General features: G+C 46.9%; 1 protein-coding gene across 1 annotated transcript in view; it reads right to left on the bottom strand.

Annotated features, from left to right (window-relative positions):
* Positions 1–25,678, bottom strand: part of LOC311232239 (FERM and PDZ domain-containing protein 4-like) — a gene marked incomplete at both ends in the record, with an annotated part of 183,105 nt that overhangs the window by 32,788 nt on the left and 124,639 nt on the right. Inside the window, one exon of the mRNA XM_084318977.1 lies at positions 15,143–15,265. Coding sequence (XP_084175103.1) covers positions 15,143–15,265 — 123 coding nt within the window. The remainder of the gene's footprint in view (positions 1–15,142; positions 15,266–25,678) is intronic.

Below are 25,678 nucleotides of genomic sequence, written 5' to 3'. Positions count from 1 at the left end.
GATTGCAGGAGTGTGACCACGTATTGTCTTCTCATCGGCCCTGCCACAAAAGACCCAGTCCTGACTCCAGCTGGTTGCCAGCAGATCGTAGACTCGGACTCAGCCATACAAAGATCCTGTCTGACTCCTGCCCTGGACTCCTCGTATCCCTGCATCTTATTATTATTATTATGGGGGCGGCGTGGCTCAGGGGTAGAGCGGGGCGTCCAATGATCGAAGGGTTGGTGGTTCGAATCCCGCTCAAGCCCATGTCCATCCCATTGCCGTTGTGTCCTTGGCAAGACACTTAACCTACTTGCCTCGTATGAATGTGTATGCATGTGAATGAATGTTGGTGGTGGTCGGAGGGGCCGTAGGCGTTGATTATTCGCCACGCTTCCGTGAGTCTGCCTCAGGGCAGCTCTGGCTGCAATTGTAGCTTACCACCACCGGTATGACTGTGTATGAACGAATAATGGACTCTGTGAAGCGCTCTGAGTCAGAGCAACAGTCAGTCAGAGAAGAGCGCTATATAATCCAATCCATTATTATTATTATTATTTATTATTATTATTATTATTATTATTATTATTATTATTATTATTATTATTATTATTTTATTATTATTATTATATTATTATTATTAATTATTATTATTATCCCTCACCCCCAGCCTGCTTGACAATAACGACACCCATTATCTGGATCTTAACTGCTGTCTGCCTCCTGTCTCTGTGTCCCTGCATGCGCTTGGGTCCTCAAGCACTAGCCGTGAACAGAGTACTCGAATATAGGACCAGGTCAGATTCAGATTCAGATTATTCTATTGTGTTGTACAAGGAGTGGTTCCTCGACCTCACCGCTACAGCCTATTGACGTATATCATTAGGGTACCTTGTGTATTATGCACTGTTTACTTTTACAGTATACTGTATATTCAGATTCAAATGTTTTATTGCCTATATTCATTGTAACATATAACCAATAGACACACAGACCCTCATCTGCACCTTTGTTTACACTTTTTATTTTCTCATATTTTACAGTTTTTTTCCTTCATATTTTTATATTCAGATCTAATTTTACTGCCTATATTCTACTGTTACCCTGTCCATACCTGTACCTGTCAGGATCCTAGGCCCGGTCCTGGCTGGACTGGGCAGGATGGTAACATTGGGCAGTATCCTCCACCTAACTTTGGGCAATGCCCTCTATCTGACATTGGCCCTCGGCCTGACATTGGCGCCCTACCACCCTCTAGTGGTGACAAACAATCGGTGCGCTCCAGTACACTGGACATCCTGACTACTGTGATAACAATAATTAATAGTATGATAATGTGGTGTCATGGTGTGTACTGTTGTTGACTTTCCCTTCCCTTGTGTGATGTGGTGTACTGTTGGGTTGTTAGGAGTTGCTTTTGTGTTTAGTTGTTTTTGCTTATTGTCTAGGTGTTGTTTGTGATTCTGTGTTGGCCAGGTGTTCTTAATTGTTAATTAGTTGGGGTATATAGGGTTCTGTCTGTCCTCCCTTCTGTGTGGCGACATTCCTCCAGTGACCCCCTGTTCCTCCACGTCGTGTCGCACCGTTCTCCCTCTAGTAAGTCTTAGTGTTTGTTGTTTTGTATTGTGAAGTTGTTATGTAGTTTCTGTATTTTTCCTTGTATTGCACTGGATTCTACAGTAAACACCCTTCTCCAAGCTTCACTCCTCGCCTCTGCCTCCTCCATTCCTTCCCTTTCTGTATTATTGCATTCTACCTAACCCCATCGTGACAGAATGTCGCCACCAACATTAACGAATGCAGCAGGAAAGGCAAGCGATACCATCACCGTTGTCCTGGCCCTGATGGCCGGTGACATGAAGAGTTACTCATGGCCAAATGGGGGTTCCTACTCCGGAAGATCGACCAGGTCGCCACTGAGAATCCGACACTGCAGACGGCGATGTGGGAGATGGCTGGACATGTTGCTGTCCTCATGGAGAAGCATAAGCCGAAGGCTAGGGTAGCTAGCCTGCCGACTGTTCTCAGGCTTACGGTCAGCCTAGATCCTCCCACAGCCGCTGAGGTTGCTCGGATGTCCATCGCCGGTCGGACGTCCACAGCTAACCTAGCTCCGCCGGTTAGCTTTGTGCCAATAGCTGACCGGCCATCCCCAGTTAGCACAGCTCCTCCTGTTAGCTCCGCCACTATAGATGGCCAGACGTCCCCAGTTGGTACAGCTCTACCCGTTAGCTCCGCTCATACAGCTAACCAGACGGCCACAGCTAACATAGCTCCGCCGGTTAGCTTTGTGTCAATAGCTAACCAGCCACTCCCAGCCAACCTAGCTCCGCCCGTTAGCTTCGTGTCAATAGCTAACCAGCCACTCTCAGCTAACCTAGCTCCGCCGGTTAGCTTTGTGTCAATAGCTAACCAGCCACTCCCAGCTAACCTAGCTCCGCCCGTTAGCTTCGTGTCAATAGCTAACCAGCCACTCCCAGCTAACCTAGCTCCGCCCGTTAGCTTCGTTTCAATAGCTAACCGGCCGTTTCCAGCTAGCACAGTCTCCACTGCCAGACTAGGCTCCAGGTTCAGGGTGAGCCTAGTATCTGAGACAGACCAGATGTCTCCAGCTAGCACAGTCTCCACTGCCAGACTAGGCTCCAGGTTCAGGGTGAGCCTAGTACCGGAGACGGACCAGATGTCCCAAGCTAGCCAGGCATTCCCAGCTAGCACAGTTCTCACAGGGAGTCCAGGGCTCACAGTTATCCTAGCCCCTGAGGCTAGTATGGCTAACAAGGCCTCCACAGCTGTTCCGGCTTCCACGCCCGAGACAGCTAACCAGACTTCCACAGCTAACATAGCTCCGCCGGTTAGCTTTGTGTCAATAGCTAACCGGCCGTCCTCAGTTAGCACAGCTCCGCCTGTTAGCCCCGCTACAGTAGCTAACCAGACGCCCACTGCCAACCTAGGCTCCAGGTTCAGGGTGAGCCTGGTAGCGGAGACAGACCAGATGTCTCCAGCTAGCACAGTCTCCACTGCCAGACTAGGCTCCAGGTTCAGGGTGAGCCTAGTACCTGAGACGGACCAGATGTCCCAAGCTAGCCAGGCATTTTCAGCTAGCACAGTTCCCACAGTGAGTCCAGGGCCCACAGTTAGCCTAGCCCCAGAGGCTAGTATGGCTAGTAAGGCCTCCACAGCTGGTCCAGCTTCCACGCCCAGTCCAGCCTCTGCTCTGGGTCCTGGCTCCTCATCCCCGGATCCTACACCACGCCTCGCCGCCGAGACCGATCCGGTCTCCACGCCCTGCCCGGCCTCTCCACCTGGTCCGGCTGCCGTGCCGGCTCCCGGCTCTTCGACGGATCCTGGCTCCCCGTCTGGTCCAGCTCTGCGCCGTGATCGGCGTCCTGGTCCTCGCCGTGGTCTCCGTCGGGGTCTTCGCCGTGGTCTTCGCCGGGGCCTGCGTGGGATCCTGCTCCGGGGGTCGTCGCCGCCGCACCTCCATTCCGGCTCTCCTGAACCGGTCCCTAGTCCGGCGGCTGGAGGGCCTCTCGTCCGGGATCCGGCTCCAGGGTCCAACTCCCCTTCCCGGGCTTCTACACCTGTACCCACCCCCCCTCGTCGGGCCTCGCTTCCCAGGTCCAGCCCTCCTCGTCGGGCCTCGGTTCTCAGGTTCTGCCCCCCTCCCCGGGTCTCGGTGCCCATCCCCACCCCCCCTCGTCGGACCTCTGTTCCCAGGTCCAGTCCTCCTCCCCGGGCCTCTGTTCCCGTCCCCACCCCCCCTCTCCGGGCATCTGCGCCCGTTTTCTACCCCCCTGGCTGCTATGCCCCTCCTGGGTTTTTCGTTCAGCCTCCTGGTCCCTCGTCTTCGGGTCCTCTCCCTGGGTCCTCTCCGGGGTTCCGGCTTCCTCCCTCACCTGCTTATGGACGTTGTTTTCGGGTGTCTGGAAGCCACCCGTTGAGGGGGGGGTACTGTCAGGATCCTAGGCCCGGTCCTGGCTGGACTGGGCAGGATGGTAACATTGGGCAGTATCCTCCACCTAACTTTGGGCAATGCCCTCTATCTGACATTGGCCCTCGGCCTGACATTGGCGCCCTACCACCCTCTAGTGGTGACAAACAATCGGTGCGCTCCAGTACACTGGACATCCTGACTACTGTGATAACAATAATTAATAGTATGATTAATGTGGTGTCATGGTGTGTACTGTTGTTGACTTTCCCTTCCCTTGTGTGATGTGGTGTACTGTTGGGTTGTTAGGAGTTGCTTTTGTGTTTAGTTGTTCTTTGCTTATTGTCTAGGTGTTGTTTGTGATTCTGTGTTGGCCAGGTGTTCTTAATTGTTAATTAGTTGGGGTATATAGGGTTCTGTCTGTCCTCCCTTCTGTGTGGCGACATTCCTCCAGTTACCCCCTGTTCCTCCACGTCGTGTCGCACCGTTCTCCCTCTAGTAAGTCTTAGTGTTTGTTGTTTTGTATTGTGAAGTTGTTATGTAGTTTCTGTATTTTTCCTTGTATTGCACTGGATTCTACAGTAAACACCCTTCTCCAAGCTTCACTCCTCGCCTCTGCCTCCTCCATTCCTTCCCTTTCTGTATTATTGCATTCTACCTAACCCCATCGTGACATGTACCCCCCCCATGCTGCCATGACACCCGATCAATAAAGGAATATCTTATCTTATCTTATCTTATCTTATCTTATCTTATCTTATCTCAATCTTACAGCTGCAATTGCACTTAGAACAACATAGAATAAACTAGATGATCTGACCTGACAGCAACGTGATAATGACATCCGTTCTTTACGTTACAGCCAGGTACCAGAGGTCATGTTAGAAGGACAGGTGTCCCGAAATAAATGTAATAACAGTAGATGTTTATGGTTCCACTGGATGGGATATAAGAGGGAGCGAGGTCACAGCGACAGTCACATCCCTCTCAGAAGCACTAAATCATGTCTGACAGAGTTCACTAGGAAGAAAGAAGGCAGGTTAGGAGAGCCGTCTATTCATTCCTGTCTCCAATCGATTTCAACTATATGCCCCTTCTCTCTCTAGAGCAGAGAAATGAAAAAAGAAAAAGAAATAGAGAAAGGGAAGGAGAAATACAAAGAGGGGGATAAATAGAGAAAGGGGGGGAGAGAGAAGGAAGGAGGGCAAAAGCGAGCGAGTAGGATAGAGGGATGGAGAGAGAAAGAGAGGGGAATTGCAGGAGGGAGAAAGAGAGAGAGGTAGGGAAATGGGAAGATAGGGGGAGAAGAGAGAGATAGAGAGAGAAGAGAGATGGGAGAAAGAGAGGGAAAAATAGAGGGAAAGAAAGAGAAAGAGAGAGCAAGGGGGAGGGAGAGAAGATAGATGCACAATCGTCCCTACAGTAAACAAAAAATCTCCACAATCTGATACTACTTACTATAAGTTACAAACTATAAGTGAACTCTATTTCCCAATTGCAATAAGCTGAGTTTAGCTGTTTTACCCTGGTACTGGTGCATCTGTGTCATTATCCTCCCTCTTTTGAGAGGCGAAGAGGGAGACAGAAGGGGAGGAAGATCACCTTGGCAAGAACAACAATGCATCTGGAGCTAGACCCCTGTCTAGTAACGCTTCCCCATTTGCAGATAAAGTAAGAGAAAGGAAAGGAGATGAGGAGGGAGGTCAAGTCAAGTTCAGTCAAATGTATTTGTTTAGCCCAATATCACAGTCAATGTTGTTCCACGTCACAGTGGCACAACACCCCCTGACCTTAAAGCCCCAGTGAAGATGAGTAAAAGCTCCCACAGAAAGAGAGCAGAGACTCCAGAAGGGCAATTCAGTGATCCTCCCAACAAGGTCAGACGAGCAGCAGGTGTTGAGCCTGTCTACAGAAGACCCAGTGCCTCATCCGTAGCTAACATTGTATTGCACTATCGCAGGACCTTAGCATGTCTTTACCATGCTTTTTGTAAACTTTATGTACATTATACCTGTTATGTCTTATTCTTATTACTTGTATTATTGCACAAATGTCTTATTCTTATTACTTGTATTATTGCACAATCGCTGCGGGCATGACTGTTAGCTTGCAAATAAGACGACTGTTTTCTTTGCACTCAAGTTTATTTCACACTCTCCACAGCGTAGTGGCCACAGCCTACGTACAGTCCCAAATAAGTGACACACAACAACAGCGCCCATTCCCCTCGTCACATATTACCGTAAAAGGCTGCAGTAGAAGTTAACTTAACAATGACCACCCGCATTTCACTGTATGCTTGTATGCCGTGACAAATACAACTCTTGACTTACTTGGTGTAACTGGTGACTGGTGAAAAGAGAGAGAGGAGCTGTATGAAGAGTTGAGAGGAGGAGAGGAGAGGAGAGGAGAAGGAGGAGAGGAGGGAGAGGAGAGGAGAGAGGAGAAGAGAAAGAAAAGAGAAGAGAAGAGAAGAGAAGAGAAGAGAAGAGAAGAGAAGAGAAGAGATGAGAAGAGGAAGGAGGAAGAGGGAGGAGAGGAGAGAAAGAAGAGAAGAGATGAGAGAGAGAGGAGAGGAGAGGAGAGGAGAGGAGAGAAGAGAAGAGAGAGAAGAAAAGAAGAGAAGAGAAGAGAAGAGAAGAGAAGAGAAGTGGAGAGAGGAGGGAAGAGAAGAGAAGAGAAGAAGAGAAGAGAGAGAAGAGAGAGAGAGAGAAAGAGAGAAGAGAAGAGAAGAGAAGAAGAAAAAGAGGAGAGGAGAGAGAGGAGGAGGAGAGGAGAGGAGAGAGAGAAGAGAGAGAGAGAGAAGAGAAAGAGAGAGAAGAGAGAGAAGAGAAGAGAAGAGAAGAGAAGAGAAGAGAAGAGAAGAGAAGAGAAGAGAAGAGAAGAGAAGAGAAGAGAAGAGATGAGAAGAGAAGAGAGACTAGGGACATGGAGTCGAGTAGCGGAAATGTGTACATGCAATGCAATAACCATTTTAATAACTTACTATACTATCAGTCAAGGGAATCTACAGTATGTGTGGTGAGCCTGTCTGATATTGTAGTGGGCAGATAACTCTGAGTGTGTGTGTGTGTGTGTGTGTGTGTGTGTGTGTGTGTGTGTGTGTGTGTGTGTGTGTGTGTGTGTGTGTGTGTGTGTGTGTGTGTGTGCGTGCGTGCGTGCGTGCGTGCGTGCGTGCACTCACGGGGGATGGGGATGGGGGAAAGGAATCAAATGGAAGAAATTACGAAGAGAAGGGAGATGAAAAATAAAACTATAATAAAAGGAAACGTGTAGAGGCGAAGAAAAAGGAAGTAGAGAGAGAGGTAAGGGGAAGGGAGAGATAGGGGGAAAGAAGAGAGAGCAATCGCCTTTTCATCCAGCAACAACACACGATAGCTTATTCTCCTCAGAACTAGGGTTTCCTCTGTTACCATTAATATCATCATCTTCCATTGGCTTACAGTAGGACACTAAAATAATCATCTTCCATTGGCTTACAGTAGGACACTAAAATCATCATCAAGGTCAAGGTCAAGTTTATTAGTATGTCCCAAACTGGGCAATTCATGTACAGTAACAGCAGATAAATAGGAGCTCCAAAAAAACACAGCAAACATTCATAACAAGAAGAACACAGACAGACATGTGTACAGTACATGGTCGTAGGATCAGATCATGACAACAGTCAAAAAAGCAACCACAACCATCCCCCCACCCACCAACCCACCCACCTCAAAGCCGCCCTCTCCTGCCTCCTCCATTGATGGCACGAATGGAGGTAGTTATAAATGAAAATTTGTATCTATTGTTTTTAGCTGCAGGGGTCTCCAAACGTTGGCCGGAAGGCAATAATTGATACTCCGGAATTAGGGGGTGAGAGCTGTCCGCTCTAATCGATGACGCCTTCCTGAGCACCTGCTCGTCGTATATGACCCAGACAGTTAAATTGTACCCCTACAATTTTGCTAGCCCCCCTCACAATCCCGTTATGGGCATTCTTTTGTTTAATGCCAAGGTTTCCATACCAACAAATGGCAGAACAATGGGGAACAAATCATCTTCCATTGGTTTACAACAGGACAATAAAATCACCACCTTGCATTGGTTTACAACAGGGAGAACATTATGCTGTCGTGGTGTTGAAGGCAAACTGTTCATTAAATTAAAATTAAGTCTATTCATTTAGCCAAATACTTGTTCAGTGGCAAGAATACCAGTGTAGTCTTGGACACACTGCCAATGACCAAAACAAAGCATCCAGTTTGTTATTATTTGTTGTATAATGAAATGGTGGGTAGCTGCGGAGAGCGCAGGGCCTTTTCACCTTTTTCAACTTTTTCAACTTCCGTGGGCGGATGCCAATCCGAGAGCAGATGTCCAGTGATCTCATTCCTGATGCTATGTTCAGACTGTGACCTTATTCCTGATGCTATGTTCAGACTGTGACCTTATTCCTGATGCTACGTTCAGACTGTGACCTTATTCCTGATGCTATGTTCAGACTGTGACCTTATTCCTGATGCTATGTTCAGACTGTGACCTTATTCCTGATGCTATTGTGAGGGCTGGAGGAGTCCTGCATGCAGCCCAATGAGGGGGCGTGCCGTTTTTCCCCTTCACGCACCTGATGGGAGTTTGCGATCAGCTCGGGAGAGTACTAGTATTGCAGACTTCCCTCCACTCCTTGTCGGGTCGTTCTTGTTACCACCATCTACTGCCGCGTCTCCGGCGTGAGACAACGTGCCACCCATCACCACCTGTCGTCGTTTTCCTGGAGTGGGACACCGTCTTCGCTCTCTATTACTCCACGGGAGGATCCCAGTGTTCCCACTCCAGACGTCGTGCCGGCTACTTCCCAACTCCCTCTTCATGGTCCTCGTTCCTGGGGTGAGGCTCGCCATCGCTCCCTATTACTCCACGGGATGGTGCCCGTGTTCTCACCCCGTTCCCCTCGGACCCCCTGTGTGCTGCGTTGCCCGTTGGCAGCGTCTGGTCAGGAGGAAGAGGATTCCCTGGCAGTGCTGCAGAGCCGCAGAGCCCTACTCGGTGTAGGGACGAAGAAGATTCCTGTTATTTTTTCCCCAGCCTGTTCGCCCGTTAAAGGCACAGTGCCGCCTTTTTTTGTGTTCATGGACTTTGATGTTTTTACCCCCTTAAAGGCTGAGGTCTGCAATTGGGGTCGCTATACAAACCATAACAGCTATGTTCAGACTGTGACCTTATTCCTGATGCTATGTTCAGACTGTGACCTTATTCCTGATGCTATGTTCAGACTGTGACCTTATTCCTGATGCTATGTTCAGACTGTGACCTTATTCCTGATGCTATGTTCAGACTGTGACCTTATTCCTGATGCTATGTTCAGACTGTGACCTTATTCCTGATGCTATGTTCAGACTGTGACCTTATTCCTTATGCTATGTTCAGACTGTGACCTTATTCCTGATGCTATGTTCAGACTGTGACCTTATTCCTGATGCTATTGTAGCAGGGTGGATTATCCCTGCTTCGTGGGAACGGGTGGGCACAATCACTGGGTAGCGAGACACAGTAGCGCTCTGTCTGACTGCACCTCCGTCTTTGAGTCTGGAGCTTCGACTGGAGGCTGGTAGTGTGAGTGGATGGGGCCCGGGATTTACCAACCTGGTCTGGTACTCTGGTCTTCCTCCCCTGCAGCAGGGCGGTCAGCAGTACTCCCCAACACGCTCCCACTTCCCCCAATTGCTCCTTAAACCCTCCCACACCTAGTGACTGAATTGTAAATAAATACCCTGGGTTCCCCCCGCAAGCAGTACCCTCCCTCGGTGACACTAGAGACCTTACAATAAAAAGGGAAAGGTAGAATAGGAAGGGGTCAATCATATATACGTTACCCACACCAAAAGAGTTGTTAAACGGCTCAGGAATGGACGCGCACACAGAACTCCCCTCTAGTTCTTTACTGTTATTTTGTACTGTTCAGTTACAAGGATGAATGGGAGTGCTCTAATGGACTGTAGTCCTACTATAACTCCATGTGTAACTCAATACCTTATGTCTACGTATATTCTACACACACCTCCGTGTTAGTGCCAGGAGTAATATACTTGAATGTGTTTGACTCATCACCCACGTCTGGGTCAGCACCCTGTATAATACCTCTGACAGGCTTTAATTATACGGCAAGAATAATACCTCTCTAGGCTTTACTTATAAAGCAACAGGTCTGTAACCTCCCCACACGGAAAGGGTTAATTAGATGGGAAAATATTATTAAACACAAACACGTTATCACACTCAAAAGAAATCAAAATGTGGGCCCACTTTACCAGAACAAAAGTCCTATGCTAATGCCGGCATGTAATGTTTGGGGTACCCCTTAGGAACTGTAGTTAGCAACGTTAACTTCGCCCGCAGGCTGCACCACACTGTGTACTGTGTAATAGCTCCGGAGCATAGATGCTCAATTGTACTCAATCAAAATGGCGGCCTCGCCGCGCCACCGTTGTCCGGAAGGCAAGATGGCGTCGAACGCTCTCGGCGAGGGCGCTAGCAAGCGGGGCTGGAGCAGAGGGCAGTGTTGGGCTGAGAGCGTGTGCTGGGTGGTGGCGACCCTCTGTTGGTCGGAACGAACTCCCGTGCTCTGAAGGCAGCCTGGTGCAGATCTGGTTGTAGACAGCCGGAGCAGACCGGTTGTGGACGGTTGGTGTTGGGTCGACACGCATTTATAAGCTTGCCCTCACTAACACTGCAGCTACCCTCTGGGTCCCAAACAGCCCTCCTGCTAGACGGGGTATATAATAACGCAGGGTGTCCCTAAAACACCGGTCCTCTTCACGCCACGCTGGCGGGGCGCCTCCATAGAGGGGATAGCTTTAACTTAAGCCCAACTCGGCTACACCGCCTTTGTTCTAGGATAACTCGTTTTATATCACTAGGGATATTCAGGGGGGGAAACATGCAACCCGCTTCTACGTTTACGGTTATAGGATAACCCGTCGCTCGCTCCGGCGGGGCTCTCCGGTGGTTCTTTAACGGGGGCTATTCCAAAGCACCTCCCGTTGTAGCTGCGACCGTTCACAGCGACGTCCCAAGCCGAAGAGGCTCGCCTTCCCTCTTCCGTCCCCATTTACTTGCTCCCCCGGCTCTCTGGTACGCTCTCTGCCTGCCACCGCCCCCTGCTGGTCGCCAACTAGCCACACAGGAAGGCTGGGTGAGTGAATATGGTCCAGCGATACTGTTCATAATCCATATTCCAGCGAGTAGACCAAGGAGGAGCCTGCGTCATTGTTCGAGGGAATATTAATGGAAACTAATTAGAATGTCTTGGTGCACAAAGGGGAGATAAAAGGCAAGTCAGCACTTCTGAATAATAGGCATATTTTCAGGATGCTACACTATGTTCAGACTGTGACCTTATTCCTGATGGGGCCATGTTCAGACTGTGACCTTATTCCTGATGCTATGTTCAGACTGTGACCTTATTCCTGATGCCATGTTCAGACTGTGACCTTATTCCTGATGCCATGTTCAGACTGTGGCGATATATTAAAAAAGGAATTAGTCAGGCGGTTAGGTGGCCGAGCGGAGATTGCGTTCGTCACCAGCCCCGGAGCTGAGCTGGATTTGCCTGTTAGAATCCAGCTCACAGCTCCGGGGTTGTCACCAGCTTGGCTGGCCGTCTGCACTGATACAATTGGCTGTATCAGAGGGTGGGAGAAGCTGGCGGGGTGGGTCCGGGTCGTTGTAAACAGCGACTCCTACAGTTCGGTCGGGGCGCCTGCTAAGCGCGGATTGGACGTGAGGGGGATAGTGTGGTCCTCCCACACGCTACGCCCTCTCAATGAGAATCCGCGCTGCCAGGTGAAAAGAAGCGGTGATTGGCTGGACGTGTGTCGGAGGAAGCACGTGGTAGCCTCCACTCTCCCAGATGATTTGACTGTGGGGGGTAAGTGCGCAGCGACCAGGAAGGGACTGGAATTGGCATACGACTAACATTGGGATGGGAGAAAAAACGGCGGAAAATGGAGGGGGAAAAAGACCAATAATAAAAAAAAAAAAAAAGGGGAATTAGTCATGTCATTTTTCAAAATGAAAACATGGGGGAATGTGTCATTCTTAACACTTATTGTGTATATAATAAAGTATAAAAAGCTGTACAAAGCAAAATAGACTAACTTTGTCAGGCTTTGGAAATCTGTGGAATCTGAATTGTTTTACCACTGTACATTCTGCCATTGCCATCCACGTTGAATTAGCAGATTTTGCCATCATCTCTCATAGGAAAATAATTATATCTTGTTCGCCATCTATCGTGTAAACGAGGCATTAGTGAGTTTCAGTATCAGTGATTTATATGTGTTGCAATTGAACTTGAGAGCTACAACCCCACTTTGAAAATATATGAAATGAACTAATTTAAGGAAATTATTCATTGGAAATGTGCCCCACTGTCCCTATAGTGTAACACTATTACACTATAGCATAATTACATTAAGTAGAAGAGAGGGAACGGGTTAGAGAGAGAGAGAGAGAGAGAGAGAGAGAGAGAGAGAGAGAGAGAGAGAGGAGAGAGAGAGAGAGAGAGAGAGAGAGAGAGAGAGAGAATTAAATATGAAATGGGAAAAGGAAGAGGGGAGGAGAGGAGAGGAGAGAAGAGGAGAGGAGGGGAGGGGAGAGGAGGAAGAGAGGAGATGAGGGGCGGAGAGGAGAGGGGAGGAGAGGAGAGGGGAGGAGGGGAGGAGAGGAACGGAGAGGAGAGGAGAGGAGGAACAGAGAGGAGAGGAGGAACAGAGAGGAGAGGGGGGGAGGAGATGAGGGGAGAGGAGAGGAGAGGAGAGGAGAGGAGAGGAGAGGAGAGGAGAGGAGAGGAGAGGAGAGGAGAGGAGAGGAGAGGAGGAGGAGAGGAACGGAGAGGAGGGGTGGAGAGGAACGGAGAGGAGAGGAGAGGAGAGGTGAGGAGAGGAGAGGAGAGGAGAGGAGAGGAGAGGAGAGGGAGAGGAGAGGAGAGGAGAGGAGAGGGGAGGGGAGAAGGGGAAGGGATAAACAGGGTGATCAGTATTCTAGTGGACCAGTGAGCTGTTGATGCAGGTGGTAAGAGGAGGTGACCGTACAATAGAAAGACAACATGGCCTTGGATAATATCACTATGTCCTGTTACTAGGCACTGGGGCAATGTGTGTGTATGTCTGTCTGTGTGTATATGTGTGAGCATGCATACTAATATCTTCAGGAATGGTGTGTGTATACCAACATCTGCAATATATGTGTGTGGGTAAAATATACATATATGCATACTAATGTGTGTCATGCATACAGGGAGGCCTGAGGTCAGCATCATAGTTTCCTCTGTAATGTTGGAGACATGTTAGTAATGGCTTAGATAAGAAGACCTGACAGGACCGCTGATCCCCTGTCAGTGCTATACAACTTCACCCTGAAGTATATTAGTTTGTGTGTGTGTGAGAACAAAATTCCATATCTGATGAGATACAAAGTACCACATTGTCTTCAACAACCACAGTGTGAACCAGCTAGCTAGCTGAACTAGTCAGATTATAACATGTTTGTTTGTTTCTGATCCTGACATGTTGAAGCACACAGTAGAAACAGAGATACAGACCCTATTCTGAGATTTCAGAGAGTAAAATGCCAGGGTATGGGTTAAGTGACACTGGGTCTTATTTAGTCCAATTAGTGTAACTTCTCTTGTCTCTGTGTGTGTGTGTGTGTGTGTGTGTGTGTGTGTGTGTGTGTGTGTGTGTGTGTGTGTGTGTGTGTGTGTGTGTGTGTGTACGTGCGGTGTGAGTTTGCTAGCTGAACTAGTCAGATTCTCCCCCCACTGGCTCTCAATGTGTGATCCGTGATGAAAGATGCTAAACCACATGGAGTACACTGTATACTGTATATGCCCGACATGGCATGTCATGTTGGGCAGGTTTGCCTTCTTTTTCAGTATACTGCCACCTTTAGTGTGTGTATCTCTGTGTGTGTACTGTATGTGAATATGTATGTGTGTATGCATAGACACCTACATAATGGAGCAGTCGAAGCAGGTGCCCCACCACTATTGAGCTTGGGGGGGAAAACGTCTGCTTTTGCACCCCCACTTTTTGATCATATGAAAAATATGATATATCCCCCCCCAATATATAAATCTAACCATAACTACGTAATTTCAATCAAATTAATAATACGCAATGTCACTTAATAGCAAGTTTTTAAGTTTCCAAAGATTGCGACCCCCCCCCCCCCCCCCTGCCCCATATGGTTTGATCCAATGCCTCCCATCCCCAGCAGACCTTGGCGCACAGCGCTGCAGCCTGCAGGTAGGCTGAGTGTAAATATCAAAGCCCACCGAGTGTGTCATAATATTGGTGGCAGACAGGCAAACTTTTCCTGTAAGTTGTTCAAATAAAAGGATTATGTTAGACATGTCTTTACTATTGAGTGGTAGAACTTCTACGGTTCTACCACGCAATACAATAAAAGTGTTTCACAGTCACGAAATGCGATCTGGTCATACCGTAAATCCTCTAATAAATAATAATAACGTTTCCCTCTGGTTGGCGTTAGCTTTAGTGCTAGCCGCTAGCTAATGTTATCTAGATATGTGGTGTCAGCTGGATGACGTTGATTTCGTTTGCAAACGTTAACGCTATCTATATGGCAGACGAGCAGGGCCGGATTAACGACGGCCGCGGCCCGTGGGCCTTAAGTGACGAGGGGCCTCCATTTTTTTTCCTTTTTTTTTTTTTTCTTTATTTATTTTTTTCTTGAAATGCTTTTTTGGAGATCGATGTCATGACTGTGCACTGCAGACTCAGGGAGGAGGCAGAGAAGGAGAGAAAGAGACACAAGAGTTACAGGTAATGGAAATATATCTTTTTTCTCTTTCTTGGCCTATTTGAAAGGAGATTGATTTAATAAAAATAAATGAGCGAAAAATCAATATACAGTGTATATACAGTATATATATATATTAATATATTATTATTATAGTAATTGGCTATCATACTGCAATATAAACTGAGTTTTATAGTGAAAAGAGCAGCTTTATTGGTCAAGATTGAAGGCTCTATATTGCAGGAAATTGCACGTACAGGTTCATTAAATTAAAAAAAAATCTGCCAAAAACCACCCCTTGCCTGTAAAAAAAAAAAAAAAAAAAAAAAAAAGTTTGAAAAAAAAAAAAATCTTGCACCCCCACTTTCAACTATAACTAGGCGGCCATGTGTGTATGTATGTGTGTGTTGTATGGGCCCTTACTTGCAGAAGTAGTCCCGTCCATCTCTGGCACTTCCCATGCTGTCCCAGCTGTAGGGAGGCCCCTGTAGATACCCCCAGGAGGCCGGACCAGGAGGCGGCCAGCCTGACGGCTTGTTCTTGTGGCTGGAACACACAGACAGATAGGAAGTATTAGTAGAGTAGAGTAGAGTAGAGTAGAGTAGAGTAGAGTAGAGTAGAGTAGAGTAGAGTAGAGTAGAGTAGAGTAGAGTAGAGCATAGTAGAGTAGAATAGAGCATAGTAGAGTAGAGTAGAGTAGAGTAGAGTAGAGTAGAGTAGAGTAGAGTAGAGCAGAGTAGAGTAGAGTAGAGTAGAGCAGAGTAGAGTAGAGCAGAGTAGAGTAGAGTAGAGTAGAGTAGAGTAGAGTAGAGTAGAGCAGAGCAGAGTAGAGTAGAGTAGAGTAGAGTAGAGTAGAGTAGAGTAGAGTAGATCTATCTATCTATCTATCTATCTATCTATCTATCTATCTATCTATCTATCTATCTATCTATCTATCTATCTATCTATCTATCTATCTATCTATCTATCTATCTATCTATCTATCTATCTATCTATCTATCTATCTATCTATCTATCTATCTATCTATCTATCTATCTATCTATCTATCTATCTATCTATCTATCTATCTATCTATCTGCATCTGCATTTATTTTTATCAATGGGGACTTCAACCATGTCAGACTGAACAAGACCCTGACAAACTTCACCCAGTATGTCACCTGCAAAACCAGGGGAGACAAAACTCTGGACCTCCTGTATGCTAACGTGAAGGAGGCTTTCAGTGCGACTTCCCTGCCCCCCCTCGGCCAGTCAGACCACAACCTTGTGAGGCTTGTATCCACATACACGCCTCTCATTAAGAGACAGCCTCCGACCACCATGTCTGTCCCACAGTGGTCTGACGACGTCGAGGAGGAGCTACAGGAGTGTTTCAGGTCGACAGACTGGGATATGTTTGAGAGGGCCCATGGTGATGATATTGATGGACTATCCCACTGCATCACAGACTACATCAGGTTCTGTGAGGAGAACATCGTACCCACAAAGAAGGTACGCTGCTTTTCAAACAATAAACCCTGGATTAGCAAGGACATTAAACACCTGCTAAACAGGAAAAAGAGGGCCTTCATGGCAGGGGACACTGAGCAGGCCAGGGCTGTCCAAAGGGAGCTCAAAAAAGAGCTAAGGGCAGCCAAGGTCAGCTACAAGGACAGGCTGGAGGGCAGACTACAGGCCAACAACACCAGGGAGGTGTGGGCGGGGGTCAGGAAGATCACTGGTTTCAAACAGCAGGGCACAGCTGTTGAGGGCCCGCCAGAGCGTGCAAACGAGTTCAACTCGTTTTTCAACCGCTTTGACCAGAGTGGCCTCCCCACACCCCTCCCCCCACCCATCGACACCAGCACCAGATCACACCTACAAAGCAGCCCCCCCACAGCCCACCCACCCACACCCATCAGCAACGGCACCCCACCGCCAACACCAGCAGACTGCCCACCACCCCCAACCCTGACGATCACAACCAGTCAGGTCAGTAGGCAGCTCTCCAGAATTAATGTAAACAAGGCCAGAGGACCGGACAACACCAATCCCAGGGTGCTCAAGGTATGTGCGGAGCAGCTGGCAGCACCGCTCCAGCATCTTTTCAACCTCTCCCTGAGGCTGGAGAGGGTGCCCCAGCTCTGGAAGACCTCCTGCATTGTCCCGGTGCCCAAGAAGGGACGTCCCAGCACCCTCAACGACTACAGGCCAGTCGCTCTGACATCACACGTCATGAAGACGTTTGAGAGACTGGTCCTGCAACACCTCAAGCCCCTGGTGCGTGACTCCCTCGACCCCCTGCAGTTTGCATACCAGGCAAACATCGGGGTGGAGGATGCCATCATCTACATGCTCCACAGAGCGTACACGCACCTGGAGAAGCCGCGCAGCTCAGTGAGGATTATGTTCTTTGATTTCTCCAGCGCCTTCAACACCATCCAGCCGTCACTGCTAGCGGAGAAGCTCTCTGCGATGCAGCTGGAGCACGGCTTGGTGGCCTGGATCAAGGACTATCTCACTGAGAGGCCACAGTACGTCAGACTAAAGGACAGTCAGTCTGACGTACTGGTGAGCAACACCGGCGCCCCCCAAGGAACTGTGCTGTCACCCTTCCTCTTCACCCTCTACACCTCAGACTTCTGCCGCAACTCAAGCGGGTGCCACCTGCAGAAGTTCTCAGACGACTCCTCCATCGTAAGCTACATCACCGACGATGATGAGGAGGAGTACAGAGCCCTGGTGGAGAGCTTCGTGGGGTGGAGCGACAGCAACCACCTCCAACTCAACACCAGTAAGACCAAGGAGCTGGTGGTGGACTTCCGGAGGGGCAAGAAGAGGCCCCCGCCGATTCCCATCTCCATCCGAGGGGTGGAAGTGGAGATGGTGGACTCATACAAGTTCCTTGGGGTACACCTGAACAATAAACTGGACTGGTCGGACAACACAGAGGCCCTCTACAGGAAGGGACAGAGCAGGCTGTTCTTCCTGAGGAGACTCAGGTCCTTCAATGTGTGCAACAAACTGCTGCAGTCTTTTTACCAGTCTGTTGTGGCCAGCATCCTCTTCTATGCTGTGGCATGCTGGGGAGGCTACATCAACTCAAGGGACACCAACAAGCTCAACAAGCTGGTGAGGAAGGCTAGCTCCGTGGTGGGAGTCGAGCTACCTAGACTTGAGGTGATGGTAGAGAGGGGGATGATAAGGAAGCTGGCTGCCATCATGGAGAACCCCTACCACCCCCTCTACGACGAGCTAGTCAAGATGAGAAGCTCGTTCAGCCACAGACTCATTCCCCCCCGACACTCAACTAACCGCCTCGGACAGTCCTTCATACCAGTGGCCATCAGGCTCCACAACAGTGGGCAGCGACTAGCAGCCTCCAGGCTCCACAACAGGGGGCAGCGACAGCGACTGCTACCAGACATTGACCTGGGACTTATAGGAACCCAAGGAGGACAACCTACACTACCTTAGGCTTACTGCACCCTATGTGGATACTGTGATACTGTGAATAATGTATATTTCAGTGGATACCGTGATACTGTGAATAATGTATACTCAGTAGATAGTAAATTATAACACTACCTCATGCATACTGCACCTTATGTGACACTGTGAATAATGTGAATATTCCTCAGCTAGTCAGTCAGATAGTAAATTATATTGACCATATTGATCAAATTGTTTACACTGCCTGTGTTGTTTTTTACTACCTGTATACTGTGTTGTTTTACTACCTGTACCCCCCCCCCTCCCCCCATGCTGCTATGATGCCTGAATTTCCCCAAGGGGATCAATAAAGGAATATCTTATCTATCTATCTATCTATCTATCTATCTATCTATCTATCTATCTATCTATCTATCTATCTATCTATCTATCTATCTATCTATCTATCTATCTATCTATCTATCTATCTATCTATCTATCTATCTATCTATCTATCTATCTATCTATCTATCTATCTATCTATCTATCTATCTATCTATCTATCTATCTATCTATCTATCTATCTATCTATCTATCTATCTATCTATCTATCTATCTATCTATCTATCTATCTATCTATCTATCTATCTATCTATCTATCTATCTATCTATCTATCTATCTATCTGTCTGTCTGTCTGTCTGTCTGTCTGTCTGTCTGTCTGTCTGTCTGTCTGTCTGTCTGTCTGTCTGTCTGTCTGTCTGTCTGTCTGTCTGTCTGTCTGTCTGTCTGTCTGTCTGTCTGTCTGTCTGTCTGTCTGTCTGTCTGTCTGTCTGTCTGTCTGTCTGTCTGTCTGTCTGTCTGTCTGTCTGTCTGTCTGTCTGTCTGTCTGTCTGTCTGTCTGTCTGTCTGTCTGTCTGTCTGTCTGTCTGTCTGTCTGTCTGTCTGTCTGTCTGTCTGTCTGTCTGTCTGTCTGTCTGTCTGTCTGTCTGTCTGTCTGTCTGTCTGTCTGTCTGTCTGTCTGTCTGTCTGTCTGTCTGTCTGTCTGTCTGTCTGTCTGTCTGTCTGTCTGTCTGTCTGTCTGTCTGTCTGTCTGTCAGTCTGTCTGCAACCAAACATCCATCCATCCATTCCTCCATCCATCCATCCGTCAATCTGTCCAAATTCATATGAATAAATATGTCCTAGATCTTATTAACATAGCTATAAAACATGTTTGTTTCTTTCTGATCCCTGACATGTTGAAGCACACAGTAGAAACAGAGAGATGGACCCTATTCTGCGATTTCAGAGTGTAAAATGCCAGGGTATGGGTTACGTGACACTGGGTCTTATTCAGTCCAATTAGTGTAACTTCTCTTGTCTCTCTGTGTGTGTGTGTGTGTGTGTGTGTGTGTGTGTGTGTGTGTGTGTGTGTGTGTGTGTGTGTGTGTGTGTGTGTGTGTGTGTGTGTGTGTGTGTGTGTGTGTGTGTGTGTGCGTGCGCGCGTGTGTGTGCGCGGTGTGATGTGTGTGATGTGTGTGGTCTGTAACGTCCGACAGGACTGCTTAGTGTAATCGACCGCAGTCAAATAATGGGTCGGCAGCATCGGAGATATAGGCAATCAATGTCTCTGTGTGGCCATACAGCGCTGCCATAGGCTCCCTGTGAGACAGTGTGTATGTGGAGTGAAAGATGATGAGAGAGAGAGAGAGAGAGAGAGAGAGAGAGAGAGAGAGAGAGAGAGAGAGAGAGAGAGAGAGAGAGAGAGAGAGAGAGAGAGAGAGAGAGAGAGAGAGAGAGAGAGAGAGAGAGAGAGAGAGAGAGAGAGAGAGAGAGAGAGCACTGATGAGGCAGCGGATTTGCTTATTGCTTATATTACATTAACAATGTCATTGAGAATTACAGGAGAGCGGGAATGAAGAGAGAGAGAGGGACGGAGGGAGAGCGAGAGAAAGAGAGGGAGGGATGGAGAGAGAGCGAGAGTGTGCCCGTGCGAGAGAGAGAGAGAGAGAGAGAGAGAGAGAGAGAGAGAGAGAGAGAGAGAGAGAGAGAGAGAGAGAGAGAGAGAGGAGGGAGGGAGGGAGAGAGCAAGATGATGGGCAGACAAACATAGACAGGCAGAAAGCCTCTAATGTTAGTGTCCGCCCCACTCAAAGACAACAACGTGAAGGATAGAGCCAGCAAAACCAGTAAAACACAATTCGTTATATTATTACAATCTAGTCATATTTGTATATTTGCTTTTAACCTCTTTAGCTTCTCTTTAGCTTGATTTATCAAATCAAGCTCTACAGACTGTCTGACAAAATTATCGTTTAATTTCTCAAACGTATTCAAGTATAAACATCATAACCATGTCACAACAGCAGTTATAATGTATATTATCATCAATACGTTAGTTTACCAATAGGTTAAAGTGTTATTAGTTCGATTATAGTTTACATTTTTGTTGTGATCGTGAAAGTCTGCGATTTTGAAAAAGTTACCATTGGTAATTGTACTCATTTTGAAGGGGACGTCCAGGGCTTTCAATGAGAGTTGGAGTTTTTCAAAAATACACTTCCCAGAGGCCTCTAGATCAAAAAAAGCAAATTACTTCTCTATGCATTTTTTTAATATCTCTTGCGGGATAATATACCACAAAACTGAACGTTATTAGCATATATTGGAGCGCAATACATGTATCTACAAAACCTTCTGTTTAATCATCTTTCCTTTATTCATTTCCTTAGATTTTTTTGTACACGTGATCTCAAGAAGGTACTGAACAAGCTCAGTGGCAGTTTTTCATGTCTGGTCATTTTTAACATGGTGTTATTCACTGTCAAAGATGCAAAGAAAAATCACAATTCATATTCTCCTTTGTTTCATTACAATTTAAGCAAGCCAGAACCTCTCAGCAGAGACAAGACTCAGGCCTGTGATTGTTATCAAGCTTAACTCTCTGGAGCTACTCCTCACCTCGTGAATAAGAGGCTTACTTTTATTAACACTGCCGCATTGCCATGGCGATTTCAGGGGCTTTCACAGTGTCACTGTCAACAGAGCGCTTTGCAAAGAGCATTTACAACAGAGAAAAGGTACCTCTTTGTCTACATCACACGATGTAAGGACTCAATCATTGCACGCGTTGAGCATTTGGTGTATATTTCCGATGACATGCACAAACCAACGCTCCAAAGGGTGTAGCCATCTTACAAGTGCGAACATGTAGTTCTTGGTATCTAGGGATATCTATGGATCTCATGGAATGTATTCCCAGTGTCAGAAATATTGTGTCTGTTACTATAGGCTTGAGTATATTGTAATGCACCAAAGGAGAATATCAATTCTATTTTTTTTAATCTTTGACAGTGAAAAACTGCCACTGAGCTCGTTCAGCACCTTCTTGAGATCATGTGTACAAAACATCTAAGCAAATGAATAAAGGGAAGATGATTAAACATAAGGTTTTGTAGATACAGTACTGAATTCTGCCATCCGGACACATGCTATTTGAAATATTATTATAGAATATAGAATCTCAGGCCTATAAATTACCTTATTATAGCCAAGTCGCACATCTATGGGTCGGTCCAAATCTCCTCTAAATGTATGCCAATAACGTTCAGGTTTGTGGGAGTGAAAGGTTAACCGTCTGTAGTGTGGTAGTGAAAGGTTAACCTTCTGTAGTGTGGTAGTGAAAGGTTAACCTTCTGTAGTGTGGTAGTGAAAGGTTAACCTTCTGTAGTGTGGTAGTGAAAGGTTAACCTTCTGTAGTGTGGTAGTGAAAGGTTAACCTTCTGTAGTGTGGTAGTGAAAGGGTTAACCTTTGGTAGTGTGGTAGTGAAAGGTTAACCTTTTGTAGTGTGGTAGTGAAAGGTTAACCTTTTGTAGTGTGGTAGTGAAAGGGTTAACCGTCTGTAGTGTGGTAGTGAAAGGTTAACCTTCTGTAGTGTGGTAGTGAAAGGTTAACCCTTTGGTAGTGTGGTAGTGAACGGGTTAAAGACATACTAGATGAGAACATCGCAGTTAGAATCCAGCAGATCCATCCTCCTCAGTCCCTTCCCACCCAGAGTGTTGTGTCGAGGGTTCATCAGAGGGTCGTCTCAACGAGAACATCGTCACGCGAGGTTCTCCACTGAAGAACACATCTTTGTGACCTCAGCGCTGAGCTCTCGTTTAGAATAGAAGAGATCAGTGACCACATCGGAGCGAAAAGAGAAAGCACTCGCTAGATTTTCCTTCTGCAAAAAAAAAAACAAGATAGAATCATACTTCCAAAAATCATCTTCATAACCGAAAAGTCAGTCTCCTATTTCAGTCTCAGTCTCAGAATGAAATGGATGCCGATGTCAAGGAAACAATGGTAAATCCATGACTCATGAAAAGTCACTTCTACAGTATTCAGATCGTACAGTCGATGGCCCTGCGTGTAAAAACTGAAACTTATAAATATACATTTATCTCGATGTGTCAGGAGTTTACTTTCCCACACTGTGGCGACAAGCGGCGACAGTTTCCATCGGTTTGAGGTCGTACGACATCTTCTGCCCCACTTGGTTAGTTTTTCCCCCGATACTCGAAGACCGCTGCTCAGCCTCGCTTGTCAAAGGGAGAAGATATCAACGTGAGTTTGAGTTGAACGATATGGAAAATGAGAAATCCGTCTCCATATTGTGGCTTCGATCCAATCCGGTTGAACAAGAAATCCACTCTTTTAGATTGTCCTGTTTCTATTTGGCTGACGTGTAGCCTAACCTTTCCTAAAAATGTATAGAACCATTGCAACAATGGTGGCTTCAATTATTTCCATGTGCCCTGAGTGTTTTGACATCCGTGGCTCAGACTCTGAATAATGTTTCGACTGAGATGAATCTTAAATGATCAAAGTCACATTGTTGGGCTGCTGATTGTAGTCATTCATCAAGATTGTATATAAAATCTAGAGTTCCTCTCAACTGATATCTACTCGATCCTACGGATGACAGACCTATCGCTGCACTGATGGCTTTCCATCCATCTACATTAGTTAGACGTCTGTTCAAATCCGCCAGTGGTTGAATCATCCCTCTATAAGGATAGGTCCATTGGTCCATTGTGGTGCCGGTTTCATTACATCCATCCACATTGTGTAGACGTCCGGTTTACAGACAGACCAGTCATCTTTGTCAGCCAATAATGAAAGCGCCTCGAGACATAATAGAACCATTGTGGCGCCGATAGTCCATCCATCCGCATGTTTTAGAGATCTGCACTCGGTCAACCCTGTTAGCACGATGTTTCTACAGAGATTCATTTTAAGATTACACCCCCCCCCCCCCCCCCCCCCCACCCCCCCCAAAAGGGCCACATTGCTGGGCGGCTGTCTGCGTTCATTAATCACCACTCTATAAATGCTATTCCACATACAGATTACAGATCCACTGCGATGCTGACTGTTTTTTCCCCATCAATATAGATGTCTACTGTTCTGGCAGCCAGCAAAGTTTCTTATCAGTTGATTGCTTTCATCTATCAAGTTCATATTAAATGTTTAACTTTTTTTTAATGAAAGCAAATGAATCAGCTGATGGTGAAATGATCCCTCAGTAATGATAGATGAATTACTACGTTGCGGCGCTGGGTTCCTTCATCCCTCCATATGGTTTAGAGATCCTCCGTCAGTCAAGCCGGTTACAGAGTTGAAAAAGATTAATTCAAATTCAAGACACATTTTTAGATACATCATGATTCCAACGCTGGCAGTTTTCAGACCGTTACCGGACAGTTCTCTTCAGCCGATGGTGAAATGATGACCCCAAATAATAGATCCACTGCCACACTGCGACGCCCGATCGCTTTCACCCCATCCTGATATTATACTGCAGGGCATCTAAGCGCACAGCCAACATTCTAACTCCGACATCCACTGTTCAGAGGTGAAAGAGTCCACTCTCTTCAGCTAAATCATGCCCCCCGAAAAAAGTACATCCATTTCCACTTAAATCACTCCGAACCTAATGTGATCCATCTCCATTTGTGAAATTGGATCCATCCATTTCCACATTTAGGCGCTGATCGCTTTCACCCGTCGAGACCGGTGCTATCTGTCATCGGCCGGCACTTAAGCTATCTGAAGAATTAAACGCTGAGCGCTTACATCTAGAGATCTGATGGTTGAGGACGGACAGGCGCCCCTCCCTGCACGTGTGTGTGTGTGTGTGTGTGTGTGTGTGTGTGTGTGTGTGTGTGTGTGTGTGTGTGTGTGTGTTGTGTGTGTGTGTGTGTGTGTGTGTGTGTGTGTGTGTGTGTGTGTGTGTGTGTGTGTGTGTGTGTGTGTGTGTGTGTGTGTGTGTGTGTGTGTGTGTGTGTGTGTGCTGAGAGCAGCTTTGAGTCTGAAGCAAAATAAACTGCTGTGGCCTCCTCTCCCCCTCATCCCCCTAATCCCAGCTCATCACCGTAACAACACATCTGTGTGTGAGAGAGAGATAGAGAGAGATAGAGAGAGAGGGGGAGAGAGAGAGAGATAGAGAGATAGATAGATAGATAGATAGATAGATAGATAGATAGATAGATAGATAGATAGATAGATAGATAGATAGATAGATAGATAGATAGATAGATAGATAGATAGATAGATAGATAGATAGATAGATAGATAGATAGATAGATAGATAGATAGATAGATAGATAGATAGATAGATAGATAGATAGATAGATAGCTAGATAGATAGATAGATAGATAGATAGATAGAATAGATAGATAGATAGATAGATAGATAGATAGATAGATAGATAGATAGATAGATAGATAGATAGATAGATAGATAGATAGATAGATAGATAGATAGATAGCTGTGTCTGTGTGTGTTTGTGCGTGTGTGTGTGTGTGTGTGCATGTGTGTGTGCGTGTGTGTGTGTGTGTGTGTGTGTGTGTGTGTGTGTGCTGTGTGTGTGCGTGTGTGTGTGTGTGTGTGTGTGTGGTGTGTGTGTGTGTGTGTGTGTGTGTGTGTGTGTGTGTGTGTGTGTGTGGAAGAGAGAGAGTATGTGTATGTGTGAGTTTTGTGTGGGTGCGGTGCATTCATGTACAGTACGGTACGATGAGAGCAAGAGAGCGAGAGAAAGAGACAGAAAGTGTGTGTGTATGTGTGCACAGAGTTAAGGATTTTCAGAGAGAGAGAGAGGTAGAGATAGAGAGACAGTGAGAGTGTAAGAGAGAGAGAGAGAGGAGAGAGAGAGAGAGAGAGAGAGAGGAGCAGAGAGGAGAGAGAGAGAGAGAAGAGAGAGAGAGAGAGAGAGAGAGAGAGAGAGAGAGAGAGGACGGTGTGCATGAAAACACCATTCCATCGCAAAGATCTACAGCCCCACAGCTGGGAGAAGAGAGAGAGAGAGACATTGAGAAAGAGAGAGATATATTGAGAAAGAGAGAGAGAGAGAGAAACGGATAGTGACAGAGAGAGAGCAGATATAGAGAGACAGGTTGGAGTGTAAGAGGAGAGAGAGAGCAAGAGAAGAGAGCGAGAGATAGAAGAGAGAGAGAGAGAGAGAGAGAGAGAAGAGAGAGAGAGAGAGAGAGAGAGAGAGAGAGAGAGAGAAGAGACGAGA

Source organism: Notolepis coatsorum (genome assembly GCF_963971535.1).
Source record: "Notolepis coatsorum genome assembly, chromosome: 1".
NCBI classification, from domain to species: domain Eukaryota; kingdom Metazoa; phylum Chordata; class Actinopteri; order Aulopiformes; family Paralepididae; genus Notolepis; species Notolepis coatsorum.
This window is presented reverse-complemented; position numbering and strand designations above follow the sequence as displayed.